At 44.8% G+C, this 17,317-nt stretch overlaps 1 protein-coding gene across 1 annotated transcript; it reads right to left on the bottom strand.

Moving 5' to 3' along the window:
* Window positions 1-3,298: 3,298 nt before the first annotated feature.
* Window positions 3,299-16,335, bottom strand: znf408 (zinc finger protein 408). Its single transcript, XM_028402233.1, has 9 exons — window positions 16,082-16,335; window positions 14,797-15,049; window positions 14,045-14,097; window positions 13,231-13,442; window positions 10,575-11,233; window positions 9,707-9,916; window positions 8,660-8,783; window positions 5,124-5,357; window positions 3,299-3,945 (listed from the first exon to the last, which is right to left on the bottom strand). The coding sequence occupies exons 2-9, from the start codon at window positions 15,043-15,045 to the stop codon at window positions 3,299-3,301; spliced, it is 2,388 nt and encodes a 795-aa protein (XP_028258034.1). The 5' UTR covers window positions 15,046-15,049; window positions 16,082-16,335.
* Between the last annotated feature and the right edge of the window lie 982 nt (window positions 16,336-17,317).

Genomic DNA, 17,317 nt, shown 5'->3' on the forward strand with positions numbered 1-17,317 from the left:
AGCCTCGGGTCAGCGAGACGATGATCCTCAGAGCCTGAAAATCCACACATCAACAGCAATTCTCTTCCAAATTACATGAGCAGAGCTCTCAGAGGTCTCAGATGTACAAACAAGCCTGAAGCACACTACCAGGTGTGTGAGAGCACACACACACACACACACACACAATCTATAAATGTCTCTCTCTTTTAATGACATATCAGGTCCTCACAGTGTGAATGGCCCCTTCCTCCACAGCACCCAGACCAGCACTGTGTAAGTCTGTGTTTCAGGTAATAACACACAGGGAACACACACAACATGACACACATCACTATAGCTGCTTGAAGGTGGAGCTGTAACTATAAGATGGAGCTAAGTAGCGTGTTACTCTGTCAAAGACCAGACCAGCTGTTGTTCTAAGACGTCCTGATTGTTGGCTGTAGCCACAGTGTGTGTGTGTGTGTGTGTGTGTAAGTGGTGTGTTTGATCGTCTGTAGTCAGTCTGCCAGTGTCTCCAATCTCTGACAAGCTTCTCCACCATTTTCCTGGTTGCCATGGTGACCAGCGAGCATTCATGCCACACAGCTTAAGAACATGCTATTGTCTAAATTAAAACATTGGTCCGTCGGCTACTGTGCACTGCGATGTGCACTACACTCATGTGTTTATCTCTAATACTATTGGAAATGGCTCAAAAATGATAAATGATAAATGATAAAACTTTAAAAACCTGTCGGCAGGCGCGCTGGTCTCAGATGGTCAGATGGTGCTGTGACTCTGTGCAGCCAGGACGACGACACAGCCGTCACCATGTCCCACGTCATATGGGAAATGTGTTGCAGGGGACTATATAATGAGAAATTAAAACACGCCACTTTGCTGCTGACTCAGTAAATATTCGTGCAATGCATGATGGTACATGTAGTGACCAGCGTGTACTATATAGCCGGGCACCAGAGGCTGATTTTTGAGCACAGCTGGAATGTTTGTGTGTTTGTGCACACTGTCAATATCAGCTGAACTACAAGACTCAAAGTTCACTCACTGGTGTGGAAGTGTCTCCGAGTTCAGATGATCGTCTCTGAAAGCCTGAAAGGCAAAAGAAAAATCAATACGGTCACATTCTGGAGTCAGACAAGCAGACAGAAACACATGAATACATGAATACGCTGTGGCCTGTTTGAATGTTTGCTGCCAGCTGAAAGAGAGACAGAAGTATTCATTAATGATGCTGTTGATTATGATGGAGCTGAGGCCACAGTCAAACAGAATCCATTTCCCCGGGCACCTCTGCAGGTTTGGTGAGCAGCCAGTATTCAGAAAATGTTTCCAGAGGAGGATGCATCACAACAAGAAGCACGCAGCCACCGCGCCGCTACATCACACTGCAGTTCCACTGAATCCAGTTTGACAGCTCTGCAGCGTCTACTTAAAATGGAGCTCAAAACCTGAAAGAACTCACACACACACACTCCTTTTTTAAGTTAATAGCCTGGAGAGTGAAGCAGAGGGTGACGTCTGCGGACCCTCGGTGTGAGTCACATCTGTGGCTGATGGAAAGAGCTGCAGACAATATAGACAAACACACAGAGGCAGTCAGGTCCGACACAAAAACAACAAAATCCTTTTTTTTTGCTGTGTTTTTTTTTCCTCTCATGATTTTCTGGCTTTAGTGTCAAATTATTACGTTTTTTTCTTGTAATTTGTTGGCTTTATGATCTCAGAGAGTCCTGTGAGAGTTTTTGTTGCATCTTTTGAGTCGGTGTCTCCCAGAAGCTGGACGGTCCTGTGGGATGCTGAAAGCAGAAATTCATTGCAGCTTGGTCCACACTGTGACGGCTGCACGATTCCAAAGAACTGGAACACATTAACACAAAAACCCAGTGGCCGAGTTCACAAACAAATAAATATGGTGATGTGTTTCATGTTTTGACACATTTCTGAGGAACCTGAGGTGTTTATCCAGAGACAGGAACGTGTCATCCAAGCAATGATGATTAAAGTTATGAATGATTATGATAAATTGACGATGCGACACTGACAAAACGTTACCCTGTAATGTCTGGACAGCAGAGATAATATCCTTGGAATGTGTAAGTCACACTGTTGTCTCTCAACGTGCATCACGTCCTCTCGTGTCCAGATTCGACTGATAATGACTCACACAAATTGCAGCAATCAGTCGCTCCGGGTTCTAAAATAGTCGACCTTAATGGCTGCTCGTCCCTTTCACTGCTGCTGCTCAAACGTAGCCTGACTTCTTGTAGGTGGAAACATGTAACAGTATATCAGGGCTAAAAAAATAAATGTGGATGTGTGTGGAGGAATCACAGCCTGAATCGGATTTGGATGAGCCAATCAATGATGATTTTAGCGGCCATGTTTCAGTCCAAATTCTGATTTTACCTCTTAATTTGTGATTTTTTTTAAATAAGTCAAAAATCATCCACATATCCACACACTTGTGTTTGTTCCTCATGATTTTTCTGGCTTTTCTGGCAAACGATCAATTCAACCTGCTGCAAACTCTCAGACAAACGACAGAGACACATGTCAGGGATCCTTAAAGCAGACACACACAGCTGGTCACAATAAAAACAATAATAAAATGTTTCAACTTCCACGAAACAGGAGTGAAACCCTCATGTCTCAAACTGGATGCAGTCCAGCTGGTACCGACACCACGTCCCCTCTGAAGCAGCTTATTATGCTCCACAGCCTCCTGCCTTCAGTGAGGCGCTTTCATTCTGTTACAGCAGACAGAGGTGAGAGACAGGCCACAGGAAATGAGGGGAGAGAGCTGGAGGATGACATGCAACATCGGTCCCCGGGCCGGCCTCCAAACAGAGACACTGCAATTACATGGTGAGTGCCCCGAAAGCTGAGAACACGTCGACACCCTGAAGTCTGCCCAACCTGTAAAAACACTTTTATATTCTGTGTTTTTAAAGCTTTACGTAACAGAAACTTTCTTCAGTGGTTTTTCAGTACATGTGGTCTGATGACTGTCCTCAGCCGGAGTGGATAGACACACGCAGAGACACAGTGAGGTGTATTTTTAGGTTTCAAGTTTTATTTTCTTTCTTTGAGCACCAGGGAATAACTGGCTAAATGTAGAAGACTTGATGTCAAGTTGAGATATTTTCAGAGCTGCTTCAATGGAAGCTGACAGGATACGTGTTTTACATCAGCGCTGGGTGTCAAACAGCAAACTGATGCTTTACAATCAAGAGCAAACAGGAAACGGCGTGACTCCTCCCTCTCTGTGTCGCTGTGGAAAGCGAGCTCAGCTGAGCTCCAGTCCTGTGACGTCAGGTCACACCGTGTTTATCTCCACGGTCTGGGCCACCGAGCACAGTCCACCCCCCTCCTGCTGCAGGATCAGTAGCTCTCCCACCGCCTGCTGCCCGTGGACCACAATGCACTGCTCTGTGCCCTCTGATATCACCACCTCCACCAGCTCCTGCCCCGTCTCAGCAGGCGGCGCGGAGCTCTCCGAGGTGAGGAGCAGAGGGATGGAGGCTGGAGTGGACAGCTCATCTGTGTGGACGTACACGACGACATCTCCTCCTTCTCCTGCTCCTCCTCCAGAGGCGTCAACTTGCTTGAGCTTCGCCTCTCCTTTTCCTCGCACTCTTCTCCTCCTCTCCTCACCTCCATCTGTCTCCCCTGCACCTCGTGTAGGGAGCGGGCTCTTCTTGGGCCTTCCTCTGACCGGCTTTGTGTGACTGCAGCGACCCAAATCCTGCCTCACCTCTTTCCTGCTGTCGTCCACCTCCTCCTCCACCTCCTCCTCCTCCTCCTCCGCCTCCTTCTGAGTTCCTCCCTCTGCTTTGTGCTGAGCCTGGTGCCTCAGAAGACTCTGTCTCACGGTGTAGGAGGCGCCGCACTGGCAGCTGTACGGCTTCTCCTTCAGGTGTGACGACTTTACGTGTCGCCTCAGTTTGGTGGCCAAAGTGTAGCCTAAAAACAAAAAACTGAATTAAACCAGGAAGTGGTCGTTAACACCATTAATTAACAAGTATTTGTGAAGAACAATTCTCAATTTGCAAGAAGATTCTGTAAAAAACTAAGAAGTCTGCACTCATCAACACAGCTAGGGAGATGATTCACTGACCTGTGACCTGAGAAACTGGCTGAGGGACGAGATGCAACATGCAACTGTCTTAGAGCTCATCAATAATGGATCCAGTGAACTTGGCACACAAGCCTTTGCACTTTTAAAGCTTCACAAAAAGCACATTTGGACATCTTTCATAATCGGCAGTTTGTGCTTTTTTAATCATGCGTGCAGGACAATCATGTCTGCGGCCAGCTGAGCAGGCTAAACAAGTTCAAACAAGGCCGGAGTCGACAAGGCCGGAGTCGACATAATCTCAGACATAATCCAAAAAGTATATGGATATATCTGAATGATATTAGTGTTAATTTCAGGCCAATGATGTTGTACTTTAGTCAAACTACACTGCAGCATGAGGGGTGACTGATAAGTGTGTAAAAGCCCCAAAAGGCCAGCCTATAATCTAATAACACACCGGTAGACCCGGAGCACTTCCAATCAGACACCAAAGAACAATCCAAAACAGCCAGAGCCTCCAAATCTGTGAGGCCTGCAGCCAGGTGAGTGGAGCCTCTGAGTGGAAAAGGGTCACACTATAACAGGAGCTGGCTGCACTGCTGCAGGAGGAAATCAAAAAAGAGGAGTGCTCCTCCAGCGGGATAAGGCTGATGGGAGTCCCTCAGACTACAAACTACTCCCCAAGATGAAGCACCTGCTGTGAACAGCTTTCTAGAGGTCCCAGGAAGGGTTAAGAGTAAAAATGTAGGAGAGAAGAGAGTGAAAACAAAACAAAGCCAGGTCCACCTCAGGCTATTAACCCTTTGTTCAGCAGCCATTTGAAATGTAACTAATCTATGTGCTTGTGTTTATTTTGACAGCAGATTTTCCCCTTCATAATTTAATATTTGTGTCTTTTAACCCTGTGTGAAGCTCTCATAGGAAGACTTTCAGATGCAGTGATTCTCTTCTCTGTCACTTTCCATACAGAGAGGAAATTGGTGCCAAAGCGCCTCGCGGATTAAGTTAACTAAAAGATATCGGAGGTCTCGTCCCCTAATGCTTCATTTAATAATGTTCTGACCTTTTCCACAGACAGGGCAGCGATGAGGTCTCTCTCCAGTGTGCAGCCTCTCGTGGGACCTGAGGCTGTGCTGGTCCCTCAGAGACTTTCCACAGTAGCTACAGAGGAAGCCCCCTCCGGAGTGGGAGAGCATGTGGCGGCGCAGCTCCGGTTTCTGGGAGAAAGTCTGATGGCACTCGGAGCAGGAGAAGGGCCTCTCTCCACTGTGAGTCCTCAAATGGCACTCGAGGTTCCCTGAGACATGGCAGACAGTCGGAGTTAATCATGGAGGCTGTGCTCACAGCAGGAGAGAATATGCATTTGTGCAATAACGTGTGAAGATTAGGTCCTCTGCTAAAATTGATGCTGTCACTTTGATGGATGAAAATATAAATCACAGGAATTGATCACAGCTGGAAGTGTCCTCTCTCTCTCTCTCTCTCTCTCTGAAAACAGCGTCCTCATGTTGTCTTGTTGAAAACAATCGAGTCAAGTTAACTCATCAGTGTGACCACAACAAATTTACAACTAAATGAATAGTCTGACATTTGGGAAACATGTCGACTTTAGCACAGCAGCTCAGACAGGCAGAAAAATCAATATCAATTCCATCTGTGTGTGTGTGTGTGTGTGTGTGTGTGTGTGGTGAAGAGTTAGCTCCGGAGAGAGGAGACACAGTTTCTACTCTAAATCTGCTGCATGCTTCACATCACATCGTTATATTCCAGTTAGAGCTTTCTGTGTCCAAGTACAGACTGTTATTTATACTGTACAGATATTAAAACATGGATTTGGAAGATTTATGATATCTGATGGTCTCCTGCATGGACCCTGGTCTTCAGAACACTCCACAGATTTTCTGTCAGTCAGGTCAACCCAGTCTGACTGCAGACTGCTTCAGTCTTCTTGTTTCATGATTCTTCCACCCTGACAGGATCCACAGTTCCAGACTGACTGAGTCCTCCTCACAGCATCATACTGCCTCCACCGTGTCTGACTGTACGAAGCCTGTTCTTTGGGTTCTAGCCTCTCCTTTCTGTCTCCACATGAAGACAACATCTCTGTGAGCACAGAGCTCTAGTTCAGCTTCATCTGACCAAATGACTTCAGTCCGTGTGCTCTGTCTCCAGGTGGTCTCTAGCAGACTTCAGTCCGTGTGCTCTGTCTCCAGGTGGTCTCTAGCAGACCTCAGTCTGGTTTGGAGGTGTCTTTTCTGCAGTCTGGCAGTCCATTCCTGAGCAGGACTCTAGTGACGGGCTACTCTGACTCTTCAGGTCCAGACCTGGTTCAGTCCTTCACTGGTGTCTCTGCAGCTGTTCTCTTCAGACTCATCTCTCACTGGTTTTCTTTCCAGAACCTTCCACATGTTTCTCTTCCTGTCTCTGGCAGTCTGCTTCTGTTGGACTCTCTGTGAACTTCTCGATGAAACCTCTCACAGCAGCTCTTCAGACTTGAAGCTCTTTGATGAACTTGCAGATCTTCTTTGTCAGATTAGAGTCTAAACAATCTTAAAAAGGGAATGAGCATTTATTTTGTTGAATAACATTCAATATAATAGCTACAAGCTTCAGATTTATGTCTCTCATGCAAAAGAAAAAAGGCGGCGGTCAACACAACACATCCCAAACCAGTGTAGTTCCTCCACATACATAATCAACTGTGCCCTCATAATGCAGGATCAAACAGCTGGCACACTGTCAGAAATGAACCTAACAATCCAGCAGTCTGAAGGGGATTAACTGGGGCTGTGCAGATTTGTTCCGGGGCTGCAGAAGCCTCAGGTCCCAGCGCGGCTCCATGCTTGGAGATCGCAAAGAAGTTACAGCGACACAGTTGCGTTATAAAAGGGCAGCTTGTTTACATGGGGGCCAATATACACCCATGACACCTGCAGAGTTTAACCCTGGAGTGATCGCTGACTGTATCCAGGAGCCAGATGTTGGTGCATTTTACCTCCACAGTGAAAGTGAGCCCGGGGGGGAATTAATCTCCTGCTGCAGCTTATTACAGTGGAGGTGACCTGTCTCGCCTTAAAGAGCACCTCCACTGACGTCAGAGGAAATTATTACACTTTTATGAAACTGAAATAGCATGAAAGGTATTTAAGAAGAGACATGACTGTCAGCTGAAGCTGTTCTTTGTACAAGCTTAGAGCAGTCAAGGCAAACTGCTCTATAAGTCACAGACAGGCGGGGGATGTGAGGACAAAGCACCTCCGCCCTGAAGGACAGTCTGATAATCAGCAGCTGCTCTCTGTTTAACCCTCATGCACTGTTTGGGACATTTTTGTCCTCTGAGAGAAATTTTTCTGTTTATTTTGGCCATAACTTTGTCAATATGTGAACAAATTGAATCATTTTTGCTCAACAAGCTTAATTTTACATAAATTCGGTTAATATGATTTTAAAATTTTTCATAGGTCAACAGTACACTGTGGGCAAATTTTACCCCCTTATGTGTTGTTCGGGATAAAAACGTCCCCTAACTTTAACGGTTTTAAAAATATATCAGATAAATATTTTTTTGAAATTTTTTTGCATAGACCTTTTAATTAACTTCAGTTCTAATCAACAGTAGTGAAAAAATCATTTTCCCCCAGGATTTTAACCCTTTAATCACCAATTTTATAAGGGGTGGTGCTAAAAATTGAAAAAAAAAACACACAAAATGGCTCATTTTTAATAGAAAAGGTGAATGTGGACTGGATTTTTTTAACCTTTATTACAGTCTTGGTCATGTCAAACATCAGTAAAAAAATTGACTTTATTGCATTATTAGTTTTTGCACAGCACTGGATTTTCCATTTTGTCCCATAGACTTCCATTATAACCACATTTTTTGACTGTACAGCTATGGCACTACATAAACATGCATTCTTGATTGTTGGTGGTTTACCCTGTTGGTAGGAGGTAAAATTTGTGATTTTTACAGTTAACAACTTAATGATCATATTAATGTGGAAGTCTATGGGACAAAATGGGAGAAAAAATGAAAATCCAGTGCTGTGCAAAAACTAATAATGCAATAAAGTCAATTTTTTTACTGATGTTTGACATGACCAAGACTGTAATAAAGGTTAAAAAAATCCAGTCCACATTCACCTTTTCTATTAAAAATGAGCCATTTTGTGTGTTTTTTTCCAATTTTCAGCACCACCCCTTATAAAATTGGTGATTAAAGGGTTAAAATCGTGGGGGAAAATGATTTTTTTCACTACTGTTGATTAGAACTGAAGTTAATTAAAAGGTCTATGCAAAAAAAATTCAAAAAAATATTTATCTGATATATTTTTAAAACCGTTAAAGTTAGGGGACGTTTTTGTCCTGAACAACACATAAGGGTAGTGTTTGCGAACAGTCCATGAGGGTTAATCTTGGTGGTAAAACCCACTGGTGACAATCAATTCATTTTTTCAGGTATTTTTTTATTTTTCTTTATCTGAATTTTAATATTCTTCCTCCACAGATGAGTCAGGAGGCCTTTACCAAGCTGGCAGACAAACAGCAGCCAGCACATCTGTTTGATCAGCGGGATCACACCTGTGCCTCTGACATTACCTTTCTGACTGAAGCTCTTCCCACAGTGCTGACAGATGTGCGGCTTCTCCCCCGTGTGGAGCTTCATGTGGTTCCTCAGGGAGCCGGAGTTAGCCAGCAGCTTGGGGCAGACTGGGCACTGCACCTGGGAGAGGAAGGATCGTTCTAATTAGGCGAAGTTCAGACAGGCGTGCAAATGTAAAGATTTCAACATTTGGTTCAAAGATGTTTTTAGCTTTAACAGTCTGACATAGCCAAGAGGGAAAACAGCACTTTAAAGGGACAGTTCACCACAAAATCAAATAGTCACTCTTTTCCTGTAGAGAAAAATAAATTAATTAATTAAAAATCACTGTATGTCCCCACAGACTGTTTTAGGTGGTGGTACCAGAACCAGCACCTCCTAGTGGATCCCCCAGCAGCTCCCAGACCAGCGGGGAGACACCCAGGCCAGCTCTGCCTAGCTGTCTGTCCCTGGTGTATCTGGAAAGGCGAGGAGTCCGCGAAGCTGCTTCATCAGGGATCTAAGAACCCTCAGGTGACATGTGGAGAAGGATGAAGGAGGAAGATGGTGGTGTCTTGAAAGTGATGGCAAACAAAGTAAACTAACTCTACATATAGGATCATTTTCACAGACAACAGTTCTGCACGGTGATCTAGACCTCCTTCTGTTACACGATCCCAATCTGAGGCCCACGTTCTCTCCTGTTAAAGGACTTCATGTCATCATAGCTGTGTGTTCTTTTACTGGATGTTGCTCACAATCACGTCTGTGGACTTTCTTGAGTGACCGGGTCGTGATTTCTGAAAAGAAAGGTTCTTTTTTTGGAGGATCTGGTTCCATTTTGTTTGGAGAGGAGGCAGAGATCCAACCTCTGACTCACACCAAATAAACAGCAGGGGAAAAACATGAATAATTCATTTTAGAGTGAATTGCCCCTTTAAAATGTTCCTCATTTGAGGAAAAAAACTGAACATGAGTGAAAAATGAATCAATTTATATTCCCAGTCCCCCTTTTTAAATGTCACCACAGATGAGTGAACAAACAGCATGAACCTCCTTGGTACCTTTGGAGGCTGCGTGTAGGTCCTCCGGCTGCAGTGAAGGAGGCGGTGGATGCGCAGAGAGGGGCGGCGTGCGAAGGCCTTGCCACAGTGCTCGCAGGTGAAGGGCTTCTCTCCGGTGTGCAGGACCAGGTGCTCCTTCAGGTCCCGCTTCAGGCCGTACGTCTTCTCGCAGTGGGGACAGGAGAAGGGACGCTCTCCGCGGTGACTCATCTGCAAATTAAAACTATTATTATCTGACATAATGTGCTAGTACTCCTGATATTGTTCTGGGTAAATTGCTACTTCACATGATGACTAAGCCACAGAGGAAAAGCTCTGTACCCACACAGACACACACAGACACACACAGACACACACAGACACACACAGAGACAGGACACCGGTGTGCGTTTCGGAGCCCATTTCCCTGGAGTGTTTTTTATAGTCCTGCAGATAGCTGAGCAGAGAGGATAACAGCTCTGACAGCAGCTAAAACAGACACGGTAAACATCAGCTTTTGGTGTCAGTCACTCAGAATCAAAGACGAGAGAAGCTGCTGTTTGGATTCACTGTTTCACTCTGTGGCTGAAATATCACACAGGAAGGCAGCAAGTCAGGGAAAAGACTCAAAGAGCAGCAGGGAGGGAAGGAAGGGGCCAACTCTTCCCATGATGGTGGGAGCTTAAAGCTATCGACACAATGTGAAGAAGTAAGTAGCACCCTGCTGGTGGAGCAGTGGGTCCACTCCACAGCTCATGAGGGGGGACAGATTTTGTCCTCACGCTCTTCCTACACTGATTCAATGACTCTGTGAGTCTGTAACATGGGGACTGCCTGCACATAATATAATAAATACATTGTTTATGTGGTGAAAGTGATGAAACTCCACCTGATGTGCTCTGAAGCTCTCTGCTGAGGTGTAGCTCTTCCCGCACTCCTGACAGGTGAACGGCTTCTCATCCGTGTGGCTGAACTGGTGTTTCTTCAAGTGGCCGATCTGGTAGAACTTTTTACCGCAGCTGGAGCATCTGTACCGCCGCTCTCTGCCCTCCGGATGCCATGTAAGCGGCGGCGGCGGCGGCGGCGGCCTGGCAGGAAGCGCCGCTGCCATGGCTTCTGTCACGTCAGGCTGTAACGTCTTTGTGGAACCCCTGGCGTCCTCAGCGGAGCTCCGGGTCTCTTCCTCTGCCCGTTTGTTGGGGCGCTTTGCCCGGCTGCTCCGGCAGTGAACTCGGCGGGGTTTCGCAGCCAGACGGGAGCTGCAGCGGACCGGAGGAAGTGTGTCACAGTGCGGCTGCGTGTCCACGGCAGCAGCCGGGACGCTCTCTTTGCTGTCCGTCTGTCCACCTGCTGCTGTCTGACCGCCAGGGCTGCTGTCCTGCCGTCTGTCACAGACGCTCCTCTTCCTCCTGATGCATCTGCTGGGCTGTCTGTGCCGTCCCTCCTCCTCCTCCTCTTCCTCCTTCTGTTTCTGTGCCTTCTCCTCTTCCTCTTCTTGAGTCTTGGACTTGGCCGTCTCTGGGTGTTCTGTCTGCTCCACTTTGTCTTCTGTCCAATAAAAAAACAGCAGTAAAACAGAGTTATTGATCCTGAAGAAATACCACACAGGATTTCCTCTCAACTCTTTAAATTTACTTTATAACCTGAAATATTTTATGGCTTTAGGCAAACTGACAGCTACGAGACACACATTAGTCTTTGCTGCCCCTCATTTCCCTACATGGACAGAAAATGCTAAGCTAAGCTAACAGGTGCTTAGAGGTAAACTCAAGATGTTCATTCTCTGTGTTTTTCCTCTAATTTAATAAAATGCTTTTAACTTCCCCCCCCTTATTCATAAACACATACGCACACGATTTATGAGTTTATATAAATATATTAATTTGTTTCCATTAAAACCTCTTTTATCTACTTGCATGCTCTATAATTCAGTTTTCTTTCCTCCCTCTAAATCTAATTAATATTTGCCAGCCCAACAATGTATCCTCCCCGCAGCAATCCATTGCTTCTTATCTTATTATCTCTCGTTTAGCGTTAGTAATTGTTTTGGAGATTTATAGGCTCAATCTGTTTGAATCAGCAGACTACAAGAGTTTAATAAGACGTCCACAGTGCGTTGCTGCCGGGTGTTTTCTGCATGAAGCTCCTCTGTAACGTCCCATCTATCACAGCCCAGAGCAGACGTAATGAGGGATCAGCAGGTTGCTCCTATAAAACCAATCTGCTTTAATTATTTTGTTTTTGTGTTCGTGTTTTTGTCCTCGTATGATGAAGATTCATTCATTTCCAATCAGGTTTTCCTTCACAGACATTTCCACCATGGAGCCGAGCAGTGACTCAGACAGGCTGCATGTAACAGAAATATCCAAACTCCTCCAGTGGACACTCGAGGAGCCTCTGGCACATCTGTGTTGGCACTGGACAGGTTGGAGAATATTTTCATACTCACACTACCTGAATTATTCAAAGGGCTGAAGCATGTGGAAGACGTTTCTCAGCTCCTCCAGCAGCTTCATCGGTTCTAACTGTTTGGTGGGAAACATGGTTTACATGTGGTGGAGGAGCTCAGCGGGGGGTCTGTGAGAGACTCTAAATGTCTCCATACTGACCTGTGTTGGTCTGACTGACTGTGTCTAACCACTGTGAGACTACAGGGGGCTGTGGTGGGGGGACAGGTGGGCAGTCCATGGTTCTATTGGAGTGAAACACATATATTGGAGTGGTAGAAAGATGATGTCTGAGGCCTCCACCTCTGTTAAGGGAAGGTTCTTCCAGCTTCACATAGATGCTTCCTGACTCCTCTTTAGACCATCTGTCCTCTCTGTCTAGGAGGTGGACATTGTTGTCCTCAAAGGAGTGTCCTTTGTCTCTGAGGTGGAGGTGGACAGCTGAGTCTTGTCCTGAGGAGGTGGCTCTCCTGTGCTGAGCCATTCTTCTGTGGAGTGGTTGTTTAGTTTCTCCAATGTACAGATCAGAGCATTCCTCACTGCACTGGACTGCATATATCACACTGCTGTGTTTCTCCCTGGGAGTCTGATCCTTTGGGTGAACCAGTCTCTGTCTCAGTGTCATCACAGGTTTGAAATGGACCGGGATGTCATGGTTGTTAGAGTCTCTCTGATACTCCTGACACATATGGAATGACAATATTCCCAGGACTCTCAGGACTTTGTGAACAAGGTTTTGGTCCAGGTGGCTCGTTTGAATGACAGCGACCTGGAGAACCTTCATCAGGATGTTACCTAAATAATGCAGACATTTCTCTGGGACTTCACAGAGCTGGTAGTGTTAGCGAGCTAGCTCCAGTCTTCAACACCGACCCGAGGATGTGGGCTGGCTCAGGTTCAAAGTGGACACAGTTCACGCTCTGAGGTCCAACCTAGCATAGCCACGGACAGCCAATTCACACTCATGCATAAATAAAATAATTACTCTCAAGATAAAGAGACAAAATGTTTCCACCAAGCAGCTTTAAGCAGAATTTCTTCACTCAGAACAAAAGCAAACCATAAAGAGAGACTTCAGTAAAAAGATAGGATCTCTACCTGAGTGTCCAGTGGAGTCCCCGGGTGTGTGTACTTCCTCTTCTGCCTGTTTTGTTCCCACTCTGTCATCATACAGTAGCAGTTCTGTTCCCGGCTGGACATCCCGACACAGGCGCAGACACACACCCACACACTGGCCCTCACACACCTCTCCACACACACACTGCACCATCACATTCTGCTGGGCTCTGCTTCGCGCCTGGCAGGCGAAGCTAAGGGAACACAAACGTCCACAAACACAATGAAAAACTGCACTTCCTGTTTAGTTTTACCTAAAGTATGTCACTATCAGTCCCAGGAGAGCAGATTTACAGTTTCAGTGTTTTACTAAGAAAAATAGGTCAGTTTGTATCAGCACACAGCCTGAAGCAACGAGCACTGTTGTCACTACACACACAGGCAGCAGCAGCTGCAGATGATCGACACTCTGCACAAAATATAAATATGTGACAGCAAACATGGACATCTCTCACTTAGACAATAAATCCAAACTACAACTGCAAATTAGGATGAAAAATGAATTTTAAAAAGACTGTAGAGGTGTGTATATTCAAGACAAATATTTAATTTATAAAAATTGATATAATCTGACATTAAAAACACAGATTAACAAGAAATAACTCACAGAATTATGAGACAAGCTTGGATATTTGTGAGATTTTAGAGTTCTCTCCCTCAGCCTTCTGTCCAGCTCCTTATTTATTTATGTTATGTATTCGGCCCTGAAGTGAAAGTGTTAATCTGGCATAAATGATATAATCTCTTCTAAACAAGGACTCCCTGCTGCTTTATGTGTGAATCACTGTGTACTCACTTGATCCAGATGCCTTTTTGTGCTTCTTGATTTCCTGTGATCCCCATCAGCACCTACAGAACACACATCACTTTTACTTTTATATATATATGCTTGTAATCCTGACAGTTACTTAACGAATGTCTGGGTGGGCTGTGCTTTGACAGCAGCGGCCTTGTAAGTGATCACAGATACATATTTATCTCTGTGACTGCCTCCCCTCTGTGAAACGTTTGAAGAAAATTACAAAGACTCTTTCATTTTCTTCCCACAGGGTCAGCACTTAGGTAAGCAGGGCGAGTCGCATCCACTGCACAACTGTCTGATACAAGAGAGGCAGACAAAAGGAGTCTGGCTTAGTGAACGTGAAGTCATTATCAGGAATCTCACGGCTGGCTCAGGCATCAGGCGTCTTTACATACGTACAAACACTTTACAAATATCAAACAGGATGGATTCGTGTCTGTGTGAGCTCCATCTGTGGAGCAGAGCAGCTTCTGGAGTGTGTGTGTGTGTGTGTGTGTGTGTGTGAGTGTGTGTGTGTTCTGGTACACATATGATAATTGCAGGTTTCTACACATCTAAATTTGACTACTGCAATTTTGTTGATCTCTGCAGGTTAAAGAAAATCAAGACTGAGGAGGAAAACTATGAGATCTTCATCACCTGAAATGACAGGGCAGGATGTGACTTTAATGTGTCAGCTGCTTCTTACAGGAGTAAAGATTGAAGGAAATATTCAAGCATCAAATGTTGTAATGATGAGTATTTACCGTTTCAGCCTCCGTCTCCTCCGTCTGACCCGATTTGGACTCAAAGACTGATGTCAGCTCACCCTTTGAGGTCCACTCAGTGTCCCCCTCCCTCCCCAGCAGGGATCCAGCCTCCAGTGAGCGGCCGACCCACCACAGCCCCAGCCTGCCCTCACAGAGCTGCGAAGGTCCCACGGCGAAGCCACGGGGAAGCAACGAGGAGAGAAGCGAGGCGAGAGCAGACGTGGCGCGAGGAACATGCCGGGCCATCAACCTGCAGAGGGAAACACAAAGCAGCTCACAGGCGGAACACGATGTTTATAAGTCTGCTTTTAATCGGCAGACATATCTTTTACATCTGAAATGTGTCTACATTACATTTTATTTGATTTAAACGTCAATACATTTTAAATTAAAATCAATACAAAAGCTTTTCACCGTTCTCTTCACTGGTAAGTAGACACTAGTGTTCCTGAGCTATTTTCCTTTTTTTCCCCTACAGACCATTTTCCCAGCTGACAGTCTGACATACAGCAGGTGAAGTGCGGGTGTAATTAATAACTTTAGTAATCACTGGACTCGCTGTGGCTTAAAGTACTGTGACACTTCAGCAGAACTGCAAACGACAGTAATTACATCCGTGCTTTTCCTGCCGTGACAAATGAAAACGTCTGCTGTGATAACCCTGTACCAGGTGTTTTCTATCATTCTATTATTATACCATGCAAACACTGCAACAAGCACTGTGACCCAGCCTGGAACAGGACCAAATCAAGAGGTGCTAATAAAGAGGATTTGCAATTATGTGCAGAAATCTTTAGTTATTATGTGTACTAACATTAATCAAACTACTTAAGCATATACGTAGAGGCAGAGTGTCACAGTGAAATTAGTATAATTTTGTCTTGATGTGCTCTTTATGCTGAATTATATATGATTTTACATTAAGCATATTTTTAGGTAGCAGACTTGTTATTCTGACTGGTACAAATAACTTTGTATTTATTGTATTTTTTAGCAGTAAGATACCAAAAATATTCAAGTAAAAGTAATTATAAATATTTCAGCACTCTCTCCACGTCTGATTATCAGAATAAAACGGTATTTTCAGGATTTATAATCTCTAACTTGAGTGCTCAGTCTGTGTGACTTGCTAACGCAGGGAAAACGCATATCTGGCCAACAACAACTAACGCAGCTAAGCTAGCATGTTAGCTGTTAGCGTCGATTTCAGCCCCTTTTAGTGAATTGTAAGCGCCTTGTTTCTCGCTAATAAAATTAAGTTGTTAGATGCAAGGCCACTTACTTTTTAGAGATTTTCCAAAGCTAGGGTGAGATGTTTGTTCTAACGCTGGGTTAGCGCAGCTTCGCTAACTAACCAGCTAAACTCCGTGAATGTCAAATGACTTTATGAATCATTTTGGAAAACACAATAACTCTGTAAAATACGTGGGACGTTGCTGACTTCTTAAGTTGCTATTTTGGATTTCTATCACTAATTTCAAATGTGTATAAACTCTGGGAAAGCCATCGTTCATCCAGCAAGAAAAAGCTTCAGGAAGTCCGCCGCCTCTGAGGTCCGGCCAGAAAACAGCTGTGGGGTGTTTGGTTCCGCAAACAGCCAGAAACGAAAACTCACCGGAATTATATGTAAATTGCACTAAAATAATTATACATACTTCAACAATATCTGTGGTGTGATTCATGATATGTTACTGGAGTGGTAAATTAGATTTTCTGGCCAAAGGGTGGTTAAAAGTACTGGTGGTTCTTTTAAAATACCGTTTGATGCGACAAATCTCGTTTACGAAGTAGTTTGCCAGCAATTTAGTCAAAAACAGACAGAAAGACTTACAAAACATGCACTGACATTCAAACAACAATAGCTCTTGCCTATTTCCTAAAATAAATAAAACCAACAGGTTAGAATGGGTCACATTATGACCACATTACGGTTAACTGAGCCTGTACAGCTGCTGACAGTGACAGTAGTGCCTGGCATGACACAGCAGCACCATCTAGTGGTCCATCAATGAACAGCACCAGGATTTAAAAAATGTAAATTCCAGTCAGTACCCTTGTTTGACGAGGTAATTATGTGAGAAAAGACATTTTACCTGTGGTTTAAGTGTCACAAAGCCATATACAGTAATATAGAAGTTTAAATTATACTCCCTAAAGTAAAGGTTTAACCAATTCTCTAATAAGTGCACAATTCATAGAGCAGTGAAGCCATGTGTGTGTGTGTGTGTGTGTGTGGATAGAGGGTGTAGTGCAAGAGCACTTTAAAAGAACTCCATTGAAGACAACAAGGTAAAGCTGACAGCATGTGCAGTCCACCCCGCTGTGCAAATACAAACTTACAGTCATTGGTGAGTCAGAGCTGTGACCACAGAAACACTGCGCTCACTGAGACGCAGGCAGGAGGAGGTGAAAGGCGGCCTGTGGTCCACACCTGGAACATCTGGGCGGCGGTCGCTCTCCTGACAAGGAGGGCGGGCCTGAGCTTTGACAGGTCTGAGCTCAAACACCGATGCTTTCA

Source organism: Parambassis ranga, chromosome 3 (genome assembly GCF_900634625.1).
Source record: "Parambassis ranga chromosome 3, fParRan2.1, whole genome shotgun sequence".
Taxonomy (NCBI): domain Eukaryota; kingdom Metazoa; phylum Chordata; class Actinopteri; family Ambassidae; genus Parambassis; species Parambassis ranga.